This window comes from Rhamphochromis longiceps, linkage group LG19 (genome assembly GCF_057381845.1).
Source record: "Rhamphochromis longiceps isolate RC_006_pf linkage group LG19, R_longiceps_female_GT1.1, whole genome shotgun sequence".
In the NCBI taxonomy this organism is placed as follows: Eukaryota; Metazoa; Chordata; class Actinopteri; order Cichliformes; family Cichlidae; genus Rhamphochromis; species Rhamphochromis longiceps.
The window spans coordinates 7,926,888-7,940,496 of record NC_140575.1 but is presented as its reverse complement, the minus strand read 5'-3'; the positions used below and the strand labels follow the sequence as shown (position 1 = coordinate 7,940,496).

General features: G+C 42.0%; 1 protein-coding gene across 1 annotated transcript in view; it reads left to right on the top strand.

Moving 5' to 3' along the window:
* The window catches only part of brf1a (BRF1 general transcription factor IIIB subunit a), a 132,434-nt gene that overhangs the window by 72,164 nt on the left and 46,661 nt on the right, over positions 1–13,609 (top strand). The window contains exons 14-16 of the mRNA XM_085392262.1: positions 166–247; positions 461–516; positions 4,754–5,019. Of these exons, the coding sequence (XP_085248388.1) occupies positions 166–247; positions 461–516; positions 4,754–5,019 (404 nt within the window). The remainder of the gene's footprint in view (positions 1–165; positions 248–460; positions 517–4,753; positions 5,020–13,609) is intronic.

The window sequence follows — 13,609 nt, the reverse complement described above, 5'->3', positions numbered from 1 at the left end:
TTTTAACGTTCAGTATGTTGCTTTCTTCTTTCTGATAAAATATGTAAAAACCAGGTTGGTTAACTGATGATTAAGCGCAGAGGTTAGCAGCAGGCTGTTTTACCTTAAAAAACTGGGAAACTCCCTGTAAAGTGAACTCCTGCCTCTCCCTGTGCTCCTCTGCAGTATCTGCTGAGTGACAAAGAAGTCAAAATCAAGACGGCACTCTGGATGGCAGAAAACTCCACCTACCTCAAAGAGCAGAAAGGTACCTTTGAGTATGCAACACGATCTTAGTGTTTCAGTGGTGAAGTTAATGCTCATTGGTTGGTTTGTCCCAGAATCTACCTCCTACTTTTAGTCCTCTATCAGCCAAACAGAGCTAAACCTCCAAATGAACCTGAGCGTTCAGGTTGTGTCATATTTATGTGCACTATCTATAAGTTTGTATGCTCAGACTGTTTCTTTTATTTTCTTTCAGAGAAGGAAGCCAAGATAGCGAAGGAGAAGGCGCTCGGGATCTACAAAGAGAGAAAGGTAACAGCAGACGGTCTGAAAAACTGTGAGATAAGGGCGGGCATTTTTGTTTGAGCTCGCCAGGATGACAGAAAGTTTGTCTGAGGCGGTAAATGGTCAGGCAGCATTATTTATTTGTTGTTTTTTTTTGTGGTCAGGCAGGGTGAGAGTTGATCAGTCAGACAGAAAATGGCCAAATGGGCCGTAACACAATTTGTCAGCCGTAAAAGCACCGGTCACATCTGATGCCGCATGATCTGTTCATATCTCCCAGCTGTCCAACCAGCGGCTGCCTCAACTTTGACCGCTTATCTACTTGAAATCTGCACCCTACACAATCCTGTCAAAAAGCCGCTCATTCTTCTGCTTCGGCTATCGGTCTGTGCGCTAGACTCATTGTGCCTGAAATGTCTCAGATTGTTCTTTTGACAAAATGTTTCAGACCCGAAAGAAGAAAAAAACACCTGAAAAGTACCACAGATATTAGTTTGGCTGACTCGTTTTGCAGAAGGATCTGTTTAACGAACATCATTAAAGCACCCATATTCCCTGTCACACATATTCACAGGTCACTTTATTAGGTATACCTGTTCAGCTGACAGTACAAATATCTAATAAGCCAATAATATGGAAGCAACTCAGTGCAGTTTGGCATGTAGGGAAGGTGAAGAGGACCTGCTGGAGTTCAAACTTCAGGATCACGATCCGGTTGTTCAGTGATGACACGACGAATCCTAATTCCGGGCCTAAAGTAGTCTGCGTTTAATATGGCTTTTGTGTTATTAACATGTTTAATGTTATGTATTTTCTTCTATTTGATCTCAAAAAGCTCCTAAAACAGTCAGTGATCACTGTTGACCTCCCTCGGCTTTTATTCCCGCTAATCATTTATTTAAGCTCAGTTTTTAAAACCTTAGGATGTAACTACAGCCCAGCCCATGCAGCAGTATATGAATGACTAACCTCGTATTGTGGATGGATTATCTCAGTTGTTCTCCTGGCTGAAGTTTGGTCCTTTTACAGCATCCTGCCATGTGATTACATTTGTTCCTGACCACCGAGAACACTCACGTTAACTTTTATCGAGTGGAAAAAAAGTTAGCTTGTTTATATTATGCTAACATAGCTGTGTCGCTAGCGGTCACGTAGCACATCATTATATACCAGCTAGCCAAACTTCAGTAACCCTACAAACGTCACTGCTGTTTAGTTTTCTGTCTTCATTTATGTTGGAAGTGATAACAGAGCTGTACGTTTTAATTTGTTTCCAAAACCCCGCAGTCAGGACATGCTATATTATATTTAGATAGAAGCTAGCGAGCTAACTCCCTGCTAACTTCTAACTCCGTTAAATGTCATAAATTCCGTTTTCATGGATGTCTGGATGTTAAACTCAATTGTTACACCTGGTAGAGGAGAACGCTGATCATTTTATTAAAGATGAAAGACTTTAGACAGTTTTTCAACTCTCAGTAATGCCATAGTGATCGTTTGATATATGGACCTGCAGCGGAGTTTAGACCCAGACACGGCTAGTGACGTCAGACTGAACAACCGGATTAGGAGCAAAAGCGATTAAAAGCAGCATAATTGTTGATGCCACACAGACTGCTCAGAGTATTTCAGGCAGAGGTCACAGGCAATGGTTGAAAAAGAGAAACTATCCTGTGAGCAGCAGTTTTCTTGCTGATGCCAGAGGTCAGAGGAGACTGGCCAGACTGCATTGAGCTGACAGAAACAAAGGTATGCAGAAGAGCAGATGGGCAGCAATGGCAGAAGAGCACGCAGTGTGCCACACCTGTCAGCTGAGAACAGGAAACTGAGTCCACAGCTGGCACAGAACCAAAAATGAGCAGCAGGAAAATGTTTCCTGGTCAGAGTTAAACAACATGAAAGTACAGATCCATCCTGCCTTCTATTAACAGTTCATGCTGCTGGTGGTGTAGGGGTTTGTTGAGTTGTTCTGAAGGCAAAAAGGGGGCTTGTTGATCTGTGTGGTGTCACTGAACACGGTTAGCCAAAATATGCACACTCTGGCTCTGAGAAGCCCCACCCACTGATTGGCTGCCCCTCATAAAGCTTGTTTACAAGGGACAGCCAATCAGAACAAAATGGGATTTAAATCGAGGGGGAAGGAAGCTTTTATCCTTTCAGAATAAGGTAAATACAGATTATTATTATTATTATATAGATTATTATATAGAGTATTATAGATTAATATACAGATTATTTTGAACTGTGAATCATGCAAACAAACTCTAGTAAAGTTGAGGAATAAAAGTAGTAAAGTTGTGTGGCTGGAAATAAGGAAAGTGGTCTCCTATAAAGTTTTAGTAATGCGTGTCCCACATACCTCAGGAGAACTCCTGCAGGCTTGTAATAAGTGCCTCAAACTCTCAGGCCTAAATGCCCAACTGCATGCCACGCTGAAATGATCAGATAAAGATGTAAACAGTTGGATGGACCCCTGCAAACTTACCCCATGTGTAGTAAGTTTGCAGATTCAGCTATATATATATATATATATATATATATATATATATATATATATAAAATATGTGTGTGTGTGTGTGTATATATATGTCAGTACCTCAGTACTGTGTGTAATCTGCATGCAGTCGTTAAACCTGCCCATCAGGTTTAATGATTCTGTGCAGGCAGATAATCATTCAGGCAGTAATTTATTCAAAAGAATATCGCTGGAGCTGCAGTTTGTCTGTGAATTATTTTCTGTAGGTTTTACTTGTAAGAGGAACAGTGAATAAAAATACATTAAGATGCAAAAGTTGAGAAAAGGGGGATATATTACTGCCCGAGGTAATGTAATTAAGTATCACTAGAGTCTGACCAATACTCCAAAAGCCAATTTTTCAGTGCTTAAACCAGTCAAAAGCATCACATTCTGAGCAGTGAAGAGCTTAAACCTGTCAGTCTTTAGCGATAAATGACTGAAGTAGAGTCGATGCATTAAAAACTGCAAAGTGAGATGGACAGTGAGCGGTACTGTGAGCCAGACTGAGACTAAACACAGACAGACGGGCAGTAAGTCCTGTGGAACTGGTTTCTTCTCATTTGCCATTACTGGTTTTGGCTCAGCACAGGCCCTTTGTTAGACCCAACATCTGTTCACTGGTTTTAACTAGCTGGATTAACTGCAGTGGAACAGATCTAATGAGACACGCAGCCTCCCGACAGCTCTTATCCAACCAGCAGCAAACTGTCACATCACTGACAAATAAGTGGCTGAATAAACAACAGGAAGAACATCGTGTTGATGCACAAAGGATTTGAGCATCCTTTGTTTCTCATTTGGTAACCGTTAATATTCTGTGTTGATTAGCTGCTGAATAGGGAAGAGGGGCTTTCAACTGATCACATCAAGTGTGTAAAGAAACTTGTTTAAAAGTGTGTTTTTAAAAGTTTTAAGGAAATCTCTGCTGATCTATGTCATAATTTAGAGAGGGGGTCAAGGTTAATGCAGAGTAACTGAAGCTGGGTGATAACCTCAATAATTGAGATAAACTGCATTTGTACAGAAACACGTTGGGTTTTATATTTGCCTGAAAAGCTGTTCTTTAGTCTTACCTTTAGAGGGCAAATCCTCCATGGGACCCAAATGCTTTAATATAAAGACAAACTGTTTTCAGATAACATTTGAGCTTTGTCTGGTTCAAAGAACTGATTGATCAGGACTTGTTTTGAATGTATGCGGTCCTAGCCAGGACAAAACTTTAATTTGGGCCTCCAGGAAAAGTCGTTTCTGCTGAGGGAGTAACGACTAATGAGCCCTTTAAGCAACAACCTGTAGCTTTGAATTTTTCACCCCAGCAGTACAGGTCTAGGGGTGACGATGTTGGTTCACTCCTGTGCACTAATTGGAAATCAAACAACAATTTGACTGGTAACCATGACGACATTTTGTACATCCTTTATATTATTTATCACCCCTGAACACCGTTATTTTTAATGCGCGAAATATTCACACAAATATTATTTGTCCGGTGTGTACAGGTCAATGTTTGCATACTAATACATTACAGTAATTCCTGCTAAACCTAAATCTGCATAAGATAAGTGTCTTACTTTGCTCATATAAGCATGTAGCTAAGCCAAATTACAGCCCACACATACCTGGTTAATCTGGAAGCAAATACTTTGTTTTGCTGTAATGTGTTTTCCAGATGTTTTGCAGATTATAAAGTGTCCTTGTTTTATGAGAGGCGATGTTAAGCTTTAGTTTTGTTTGAAATCCCGACAGCCAAGGGGCCCCAATAGGAAACACGCCCCGATCCGAGCTAACACGGCTGACGAGGCCATTGAAAAGATGCTGGAGCAGAAGAGGATCTCCTCCAAGATCAACTACGACGTCCTTAAGGACCTCAACGTCAAGCCCTGCGCCAGCCCAGCTCGCAACGCTGAGTCCCCAAAGAAGGAAAGGCCAGCCGCCAAGCTGGCCGGACGCAACCGAAGACCCGCCCAAACTCAGCTCAGCCTCAGCACGCCTCTCAGTACTCTGGGAAAAAGGTTGGTGGAAAACCTGGTTTCTAATAGTGAGCAAAAAACATTAAAACAAAGATTCCTGAAGCCTATCAGCAAACTGCCCACTTCTTAATGGACCTCTGAGATTCTGGCTTTTAAAGCAGAGTGCACATAGAGGGAACTTAAATCAAATTAATATATAGTGCCCGCTCTTTGCCTTTTAAGCAGTACTGTTTCTTTCTCAAGGGATTTGGCAGCCTTTGAAAAACTCACTACAGGTCTGCTTCTGTAGATTTACAGCTTGTCAGTGTCTTCTCTTGCTTCACCTTTTCCCAGGCTGACTCCAGAAAGTTTAGATCCGACCTCTGTCGACCTGTTACAAGACTCCTTTTTATATGACACAAATCCATCCCACAGATTTACCAAACATTTGTAGAATGGTTGAGTATTTATTCACGTAGAATCAGAGTAACAAAGCATTTTCATGTTTCCCCAATATGCTAGAATCACAGTGAAGATTAAAACGATTGGGTTACTGATTTGGTCGCTCAGTTATGCTCCAGCTATGACTCGATTCTGCCTGAAAAAAAAAAGATTCATGTGGTGCCCACAGACCACACTGATTCCTGGCAGTAAACAGCCATTTACAGGCTCTGACGACTGCGTTTGCCAACCACAGAGGTCCCTCTGAAAGCCGGCTCAGCTGTGATGCTTCTCTGCTACATGTGCTGCAGTGTGCATGTGTAAACACTGGAGCTGGAACCATTGTCGTGGACGCAATACACAACTGCACCATTACACCGGCATCTTTTTCTACATTATGGTCTTTTAAAAAAATGATATTGATACATATCAGTGACACGTTTCATGCTCGTCGTACGTTTCCCAGAACTCTCAATGATTTACATAAGATTCCTACTTTTTTTGAGTGTTTGTGTCTATTATCTTGTAAGCATATTAAGCAGCTAAAAAAAGATCTCTTGATGAGAACAGCTGTTGTGCCAGCCACTATGTCATCTGTGGGAGGCTCTTTTCCAAAAACATTGTGTGGATAGTGAATTAATTGTAATTTTACCTGCTCGCGTTAACGCTCTCACCTGTCATAACGGCTAAAGAACATGGATCCATATTTACTTTTGTTTGGATCTGCTCAGCCTCCTCTTTCACTCCCTCGCACCATTAAATAATCTGGAATGCAAACAACAGATGCTCGATTGAATCAAGGCGAGATGGATGGGAGAGTGTTTGCTCAGGTCTGATCGGCACCAGCCGCTCCTCGTCTGCCACCGAGGTCAGACTCGGCTTTTTGTTTTCCTGGAACAAGGAGGAGAAACTGCCTCATCCCGACTCCGCTCGCCCCAAAATAATCACCTGCGACAGGAGGACAGATGTTCAGTCTTCTGTTATCCTTTTTTTTTCTTTTCCCCTCGACTCCTGTGGGATTTACCGTATTTCTTTCTTTCTTTTTTTTTTTCCTTCAGCGATGCACCTTGTCTGCCAGGATTTGTCCCTTAGCGGTTGCTCACCACCCCCCACTCCTTTCGTGACATGCATTCACGGGACTGATCCACACTGATCCTTTCAGACGAATTTAATGGGTTTTCTGCAACAGGGAGAAAAGCTGAGGGGCTTTTCCCCCCCACTTTGTTTGGTAGTGGGGGAAATTGGTTTCCTATGGCTCTGTTTTTAAAACTCTTTCAGTTAATGTTGGTTTTAGGTGCCATCTTGAAGCTTTATAGCTCTCCTATAGAGGCAGCTGTTTGGTGATTAAGGGGATGTAACCCCCCCACAGGTCACCCCCTCCCAGGTTCTGTGGTTAGGTGAGCTCAAGTCATCTGGTTGCAGTTTGCTAGGCGTTGGTAAAGCCTGTTCTGGGCTCTGCGATAATGCGCTGCATTTGGTCTCAGACCCACAGAGGAGTTCAGATAAGTATGCCGGTTATTGCAGTCGGGAGCCTTTCAGAGCCCGTTTCTTTTTTAAGTCAAATAAAATATATTTATAAAAGACTGCTTAACAAAATGGGTTTGTCACTTTGCTCTCTACAGAGTGACAGGGGATGTAAACACACATGAAAACAGGGGAAGAAAAACATTACAGTCTCTTAAGATTTGAGGCCAAAGCCTGCGAGTGGAAAGCGGGTCATGGAAACAACAACAACAGCAGCAGCAGCATAATCTGGAGGCAGATATGGAGATGGGAGTATTTCCCTGGGTTTCTTCTGTCTTTAATACTTTATTCTTTATTTTGCGATCATGTGTTTCTGTGCAGCGTGTTTGACTATTAACAATCGGAGGATTAACCCAGAACACGCATAAATAAATAAATGAATACATCAATAATGGACAAAAACTGAAGCATAAAATACAAATTAAAAAATGCAAATAAGGAATAAACTACACTGAAATCTGATGTAAAGAGACTAAAAAATGAAACTGAAATAAAATATAAAAACATGAAGATGAACCTAATATGCTCATCTCTGATTCTTATTAAACTTGTGTAGCTTTGAACGATGTGCACTTCAAAATGATGCTCGTGCTTTTTTGGCTCCTCCTCCCTTCTAAACAGCTTTCCTCTAATTGGCTGCACACGCAAACAGAAGGTTTTGAAATCAGTCGGATGAATTCGGTGCTCGCAGTCAGTGCTGCTTGTCTGACATGACCACATTAGAGATATGTGCTCGTGCTGTCATCATTACAAATGACCGAGTCGAGACGACTGTCTCAAACGGATCTGAAGGTTAAGATTACTCATACATGCACTGATCTAATTATGTGGAACTTTGGCCAAGGTTAGGCTTCAGGTAAACAAACACATTTATCTATGCCTAAGCACTTTCTACACACACTCTCCAATGAATGCATTGGGGGCAACTTGAGTTTCAGTATCATACCTGAGGATAATTCGGCATGTGGACCGGGGAAGTCGAGGATCGATGACCTTCTGATTAGTAGATGTCCCGCTCTACTACCTGAGCCATAGATGGAGGGAAAAAAAGCACAATTGGTTAATAAAAATAAAAAAAAAGAAAGTGACAGAAAATAACAATGTGAGGTTACAGTTTAATACAAAGTAGAAAAAGGAAAAACTCAACATAAGCCTCCAGTTGTTGATTAAATCAATAGACAGCCACTCTCTCTGGCAGAAACAGCAACCACTCCCTCACTGACAACATGATGGATGACACAAATTATGACACATTATAGCTTTTCCCATTTATAGGATGGTAATGTGATGCATTAGTGATCATTGTGGGGAAATTGCTTTTGTGCTCACAACCCTCCACGGGGAGGTCAGAGGTCAGGATGGTGAAGCTGCCAGTGATTCAGTGTCTTGCTCGAGGACACTTCAGCCTCTTCACGCACACGGACACTTCACTGTATCTCATTCATCCTAAAGACAATGCTCAAGGACAGAGTAACTCTGAACGATGAAATGAAAACAGGTTTTTTGAATTGGGTCTTCAGTTACAATGAACAATGAAATGATCTTTTTTTTTCTATTCATTCCTGTGCATCATATATCCTGGAGTCATGCCGGGTCAGGTAAACAGTTTCAGTCAAACTAAAAGGTGCTTATAAAGGCCGGATCATGTTTTCATGTTTAAGAGCATATTAATAACACCTCAGAAGAAAAAAAGTCCTATAATTTGTATCAGTGTAGTTTGTTGTTGTGCCTCAACAAACAACTTGCTTGCACCTGAAGATCACTTTGAAAGTTCTCCTCCAGAGTGGAGTGTGAGACGGCATATACCCCACAATCACTCAAGGTTGAAGGAACACTTTAAGTTGGTAGTAATAGCATGTGTGAGAAGAAAAGCAAAGCTTGTTGCTTTGTGGACATGATACACCAAGGCAAGCAATCGCTCTTTTCAAAGAATGACTGCTGAAAACTGGTGGCCCTGAGAGGTCAAACGCAGTGCAACTTGCAAAACATCAGTATATAGAGAAATGCTGCAAAACCACACAAAACACAGTGGAAGCTGAATAAAACACTATGGAAATAGAAAAAAAACACACAAAAAACCCCCTAAAACACAACAGAAGTGTTTTGTGGAGAAAATAACAAGCTAACAGTAAACAGCGAATAGCAAACGTGTTGTTTTATTTGACTTTGGTTGTGTTCTGTGAGCTTTAGCAGCATTTTTCTATTCGCTGTCACTTCCTTAAGTTTCAGTGGGTTTGACCTCTCAGGGTCACTGTAGAAACACTGATTTTTACCTGTCAGGGAACAGAGTTTTGTGACTATACGATGCTACTTTTTGTCACTTTAGTCTGTTAGTTTTGACCTGAACTAATTCAATACCAAAATGGCAAAATCACAGGTTTTTCAGCTTTGAATGCCTTCGAGCCAACGATAACAACATAAGAGGTCTGGACTCAATCTGTTCACGATGAGCTGTTGGGCAGCTGGTGCCTTCCGCATTTTCTCGAGATTGTGACTTATTAATTTGACATTTCAAGTTGTTTTCTCGAAATTTAAGTTGCATAATTCCAGATTTCGAGTTATGGATCACAATTTGTTTTTCCATTGGAGGAAACAAGCTTCCACAGTTTGCCGCTAATGTGTTCACAGCACTGTTTTAGTTTCTGTGCCGGGCAGAACCTCAGACTTCAAACAAACTGACCTATGCCCAACTGAATGAGCGCTGGTGAAAACATTGACACAGCTATAAAAAAAACAAACAAACCCTGCTTTTAAATAAAATGTATGAAATGTAATATTTCCATTTCAGATTGAGCAGCCATGGTTTTTGATCCACTGCACAGCACTGCTGCTGATCATATTTGACCCCCACGCCTAGTATTTATCAATGACTGAAGTTTGCAAGCAGCAGCTATGGTTACACCAAACCAGTAACAACAGTAGGCTGCAACAGTGCTGGATCTGAGCTGCTCCAGTTGGCTAATGGCTGCAGCCAGAATGGCAAATCTCTTCCTTGGAAAGCCGACATGCTCCATGAATGAAAGCCCATCTCCAGTTTCATGTTTTGGCTTTGATCTCCTTGAAGGAGGGCATCACCGGCACAAGCCCCGTCTTTGTGTGTTTAAGAATGGATGCCTTCTTTCTAAAGTGTTCGACCTGTTTGAATTTTTAAAAACACATTCCCGTGCTATCAATGAATCATTGATGCGGAATCGCTGGTTTGAATCATTCATCCCACACTTGCTTCTTTCTTTTATTTTCCTGAATGGATGCTGGCTCCGTCCATTTATGCAGAAATTGCTGAACTCTGCACTTTGTTGCCTTGAATGCACAATAATGTTTTCAACCCCCGCGGTTTTCCGGCTTTCTGTAGCTCTATCCATAAGCCATTAGCACCGAGAAAATGCCCCGAGGGCTGGCGAGCAGCAAAATGGTGATAATCTCCCATTCTCTCATAGCATGTTAGTCGTGGAATGAAAAAAATGGCAGAGACAAAAAAACAATCTCAGCCAGCGGCCGTTGAGCGCAGAATGGTCTCTTTCAGCTCGGCGGTCGAGGAGCAAACCGTTGCCTCGGCCCGTGAAAAGGTTGTTGTGCTGGTTATTGAAAAAGGAGAGGGGCCTGGTGTCAGGGAGACCTATGAAAGTGCAGGAGACGGCCTGCTGACAGTGCAGTCATTGTGCCCTGTTTGGAGGCCGCGCTGAGGGGCTACACTGAGGCATTGTGCTACCGTGGCCTCCCCTCCCTCTCCTGGTTCCTCCTACATGTTCCTGGCTGCTCTCAGAGCTCCGCTGAAGGGGCTGCTCTCAGATTTAGGTCCTTGCTCTGTGTCGTCCTGGAGTTTTCCTCATTTCCTTCTGTCTTTATGTTATTTTCATCATTTGTGGCTTTTTGCAGGTCTGTCTAGCTGCTCTGATATCCACCGAAATGCATGAACTGCATCATAGATACTGATACTGAGCTAATATTTAACATGTTATTTGTAGTTTGTTCATAAATTCTTTCTTTTGCTATATTTTGTTTCATTTTGACGTGCCTCTATTTTATATTCTGTGTGTTATGTTCTGTTTTATTGAATCCAAAGACCAAAATAAAGATTAAAGAGTCATCTCTAGGTCCTCAAATCAGACAAAATGTGGTGCAAATGAGCGCTGGCATCCTGCCCTGGAGCACATGACACTTTCTCTGTCATTGGTGACAGGTTCACTAAAGATTCTTGTGCATTCTTTGCTTACTATTAGGAATTATAATTAAAATGCTGTTTGGGCATCCATCCATGCATGTGTAAACAGCATTTTAATGTGATTAAGCTCTTTTGAAAATTAACAATTAGACAAAACAGATCATCATGAGGGTTTGAAGAGCTCTGCTGCCTCACTGGGAACTGCGATGACTAGTGGCACTTCAGCCAGTTTAATCCAATGTGATTTATTTATTTAGCACCACTTCATACAGCAGGTCTCTCAAGGCAATTATACTCTGTAAAGACCCTCTCTGCAAGCTCATGGTGACAGTGTGAAGGAAGAACACCCTTTTAACAGGAAGTGCTCTCTCCCTGGGACCAGGCTCAGGGATGCTAATTATTTGTGAGGTTAATCCAGGTCATCGGGTTTCTGCAGAGTTTGCAGTGCTCAAGTTAGAGTTTGGAGTGCTGAATAATGACGATTGGTTAAATATGCTCATGTCTTATGTACACAACATGCCACAATCAGGACGTTAATCAGTCTTAATTGTTGCTGAGACGGAATAAAATTTGTGTACGCTGATAGAAGTATTTTATCTCTGTAAGCTTCAGGACTCTTCAGCTCTGTCTCTAGCTTAAAGTTTCACTGATTCTGTCTCCCAAAAAGGACCCATTTTCTTCACCATGTTGCCATCATCACATCTACTCTAAGAAAAGGCTTTTACTAGCTACCTCTCACTTTCTTTCCTCCCTCTTTTTCCATTCTACCTTCCTTCTCGTTTCCCTCCTCCTTCACCTGCTCCATTCAGCATCTCCTTATTGCTCTCTGGTTCTTTCCCATCCATTTCCTCTTACTTTCTTCCCCATTTTATTCTGCCTCTCCAACTTTGTCTACTTCATCCCCCTTTTTATCCATTTTCTCTCCTCTCTCGACCTGCTTCTCCTTCTTCCTCCTGCACTCTGTTCTCTCACCTACTTTTTGAATTGCTAGCAGTTAAAAGCCCTCAGCAGCAGCTACAGGCCTGTCGAATCACTCTACACCATCAGGTCTTCTCTAGCTTTGGGCTCTCACAACTCGCTAACGAGTTCTTTGTCTTTCTTTCAGCTCTTTTTTTTTTTTTTTTTTTTTTTTTTATATCCTTTCATCTTCGCTCTTGATCAGAAGTGTTTGCACTTTACAAAATGTGTAAATTTGCCTCACTGCACTCAGACAAGCTGGATGGTTCGACATGAAAACAAGATGTGGAAGTGGGGCAATGACAGAGTCTAATGAGGCCACTTTGAGTAAACAAAGTTGTAGGTTTGAGGCTCTGTTGACATCTTTCTCGATTTATTTAGTTTATTTTTTGTGGTCAAATGAACTGATGGGGTTTTTCTGTCATGCTTGTATTATTATCTGTTGGTGCTCAGTCTGACAGACTGTGTTTTCCTGTAAACTACTTATTCTAAACTTTAGAGGCCTGAAGAATTCTGGTTCGGCATTTCAAAGGACACATACACCGATCAGGCATAACTTTATGACCACCTGCCTCATTTTGGGTGGGTCCCGTTCTGACATATTGGAGTCCACTGGTCCCCTGAAGGTGTGCTGTGGTATCTGATGCCAAGATGTTAACAACAGATCCTTTAAGTCCTGTAAGTTGAGATTGGACCGTTTGTTCAGCACATCCCACAGATGCATGATTGGATTGAGATCTGGGGAATTTTGGACAGCAAATAAACTCCTCAAACTCGTTGTTGTGCTCCATAAACCATTCCTGAACCATTTTGCTTTGTGGCAGGACGCATTATCTTGCAGAAAGAGACCACGGCCATCAGGGAATACTGTTTCCATCAAAGGAGCAATGCTTAAACAGGTGGGATGTGTGAAAGTAAGATTCACATGGATGACAGGACCCAAGGTTTTTCAGCAGAACATTGCCCAAAGCATGCCGGCTTGCCTTCCTATAGTGCATCCTGGTCCCAGGTGTTCCCCGGGTGATTGACACACCTGGTCATCAACATGATCTAAATAAAAAAACATGATTCATTACACTAGGCCATCTTCTGGCGCTTTCAGCTGTGGACAGGGGTCATCAAAGACACCCTGGCTGGTCTGTGGTTATGTAGCATCAAACTGCAATGACAACTTTCTGTCTGGTTCATCACTGTGCCTTCCTTGGACCACTTTTGATCATGCTGACCACTGCAGAACGGGAACAACCCACAAGAGATGCAGTTTGGGTGTGATCCACTCGTCTAGCCATCACACCGTACTCTTGCCCATTTTCCTGCTTCCAACACATCAACTTTGAGGATAAAATGTTCACATGCTCCCCGACACACTAACAGATGCCATGTTGAAGAGATAATCAGTGTTATTTGCTTTACCTGTCAGTGCTCACAATGTTATGGCTGATGGGTTTATATTGTAATGTGTTGGGGGTCCACCTCGGCGCATTTACACCTAACATACAGAAAAGATGCAGCTCAAGACAGTCTTTGTTTTTCTTCTTCCCATAAAATCATAATCATTGGAAAGGTTTG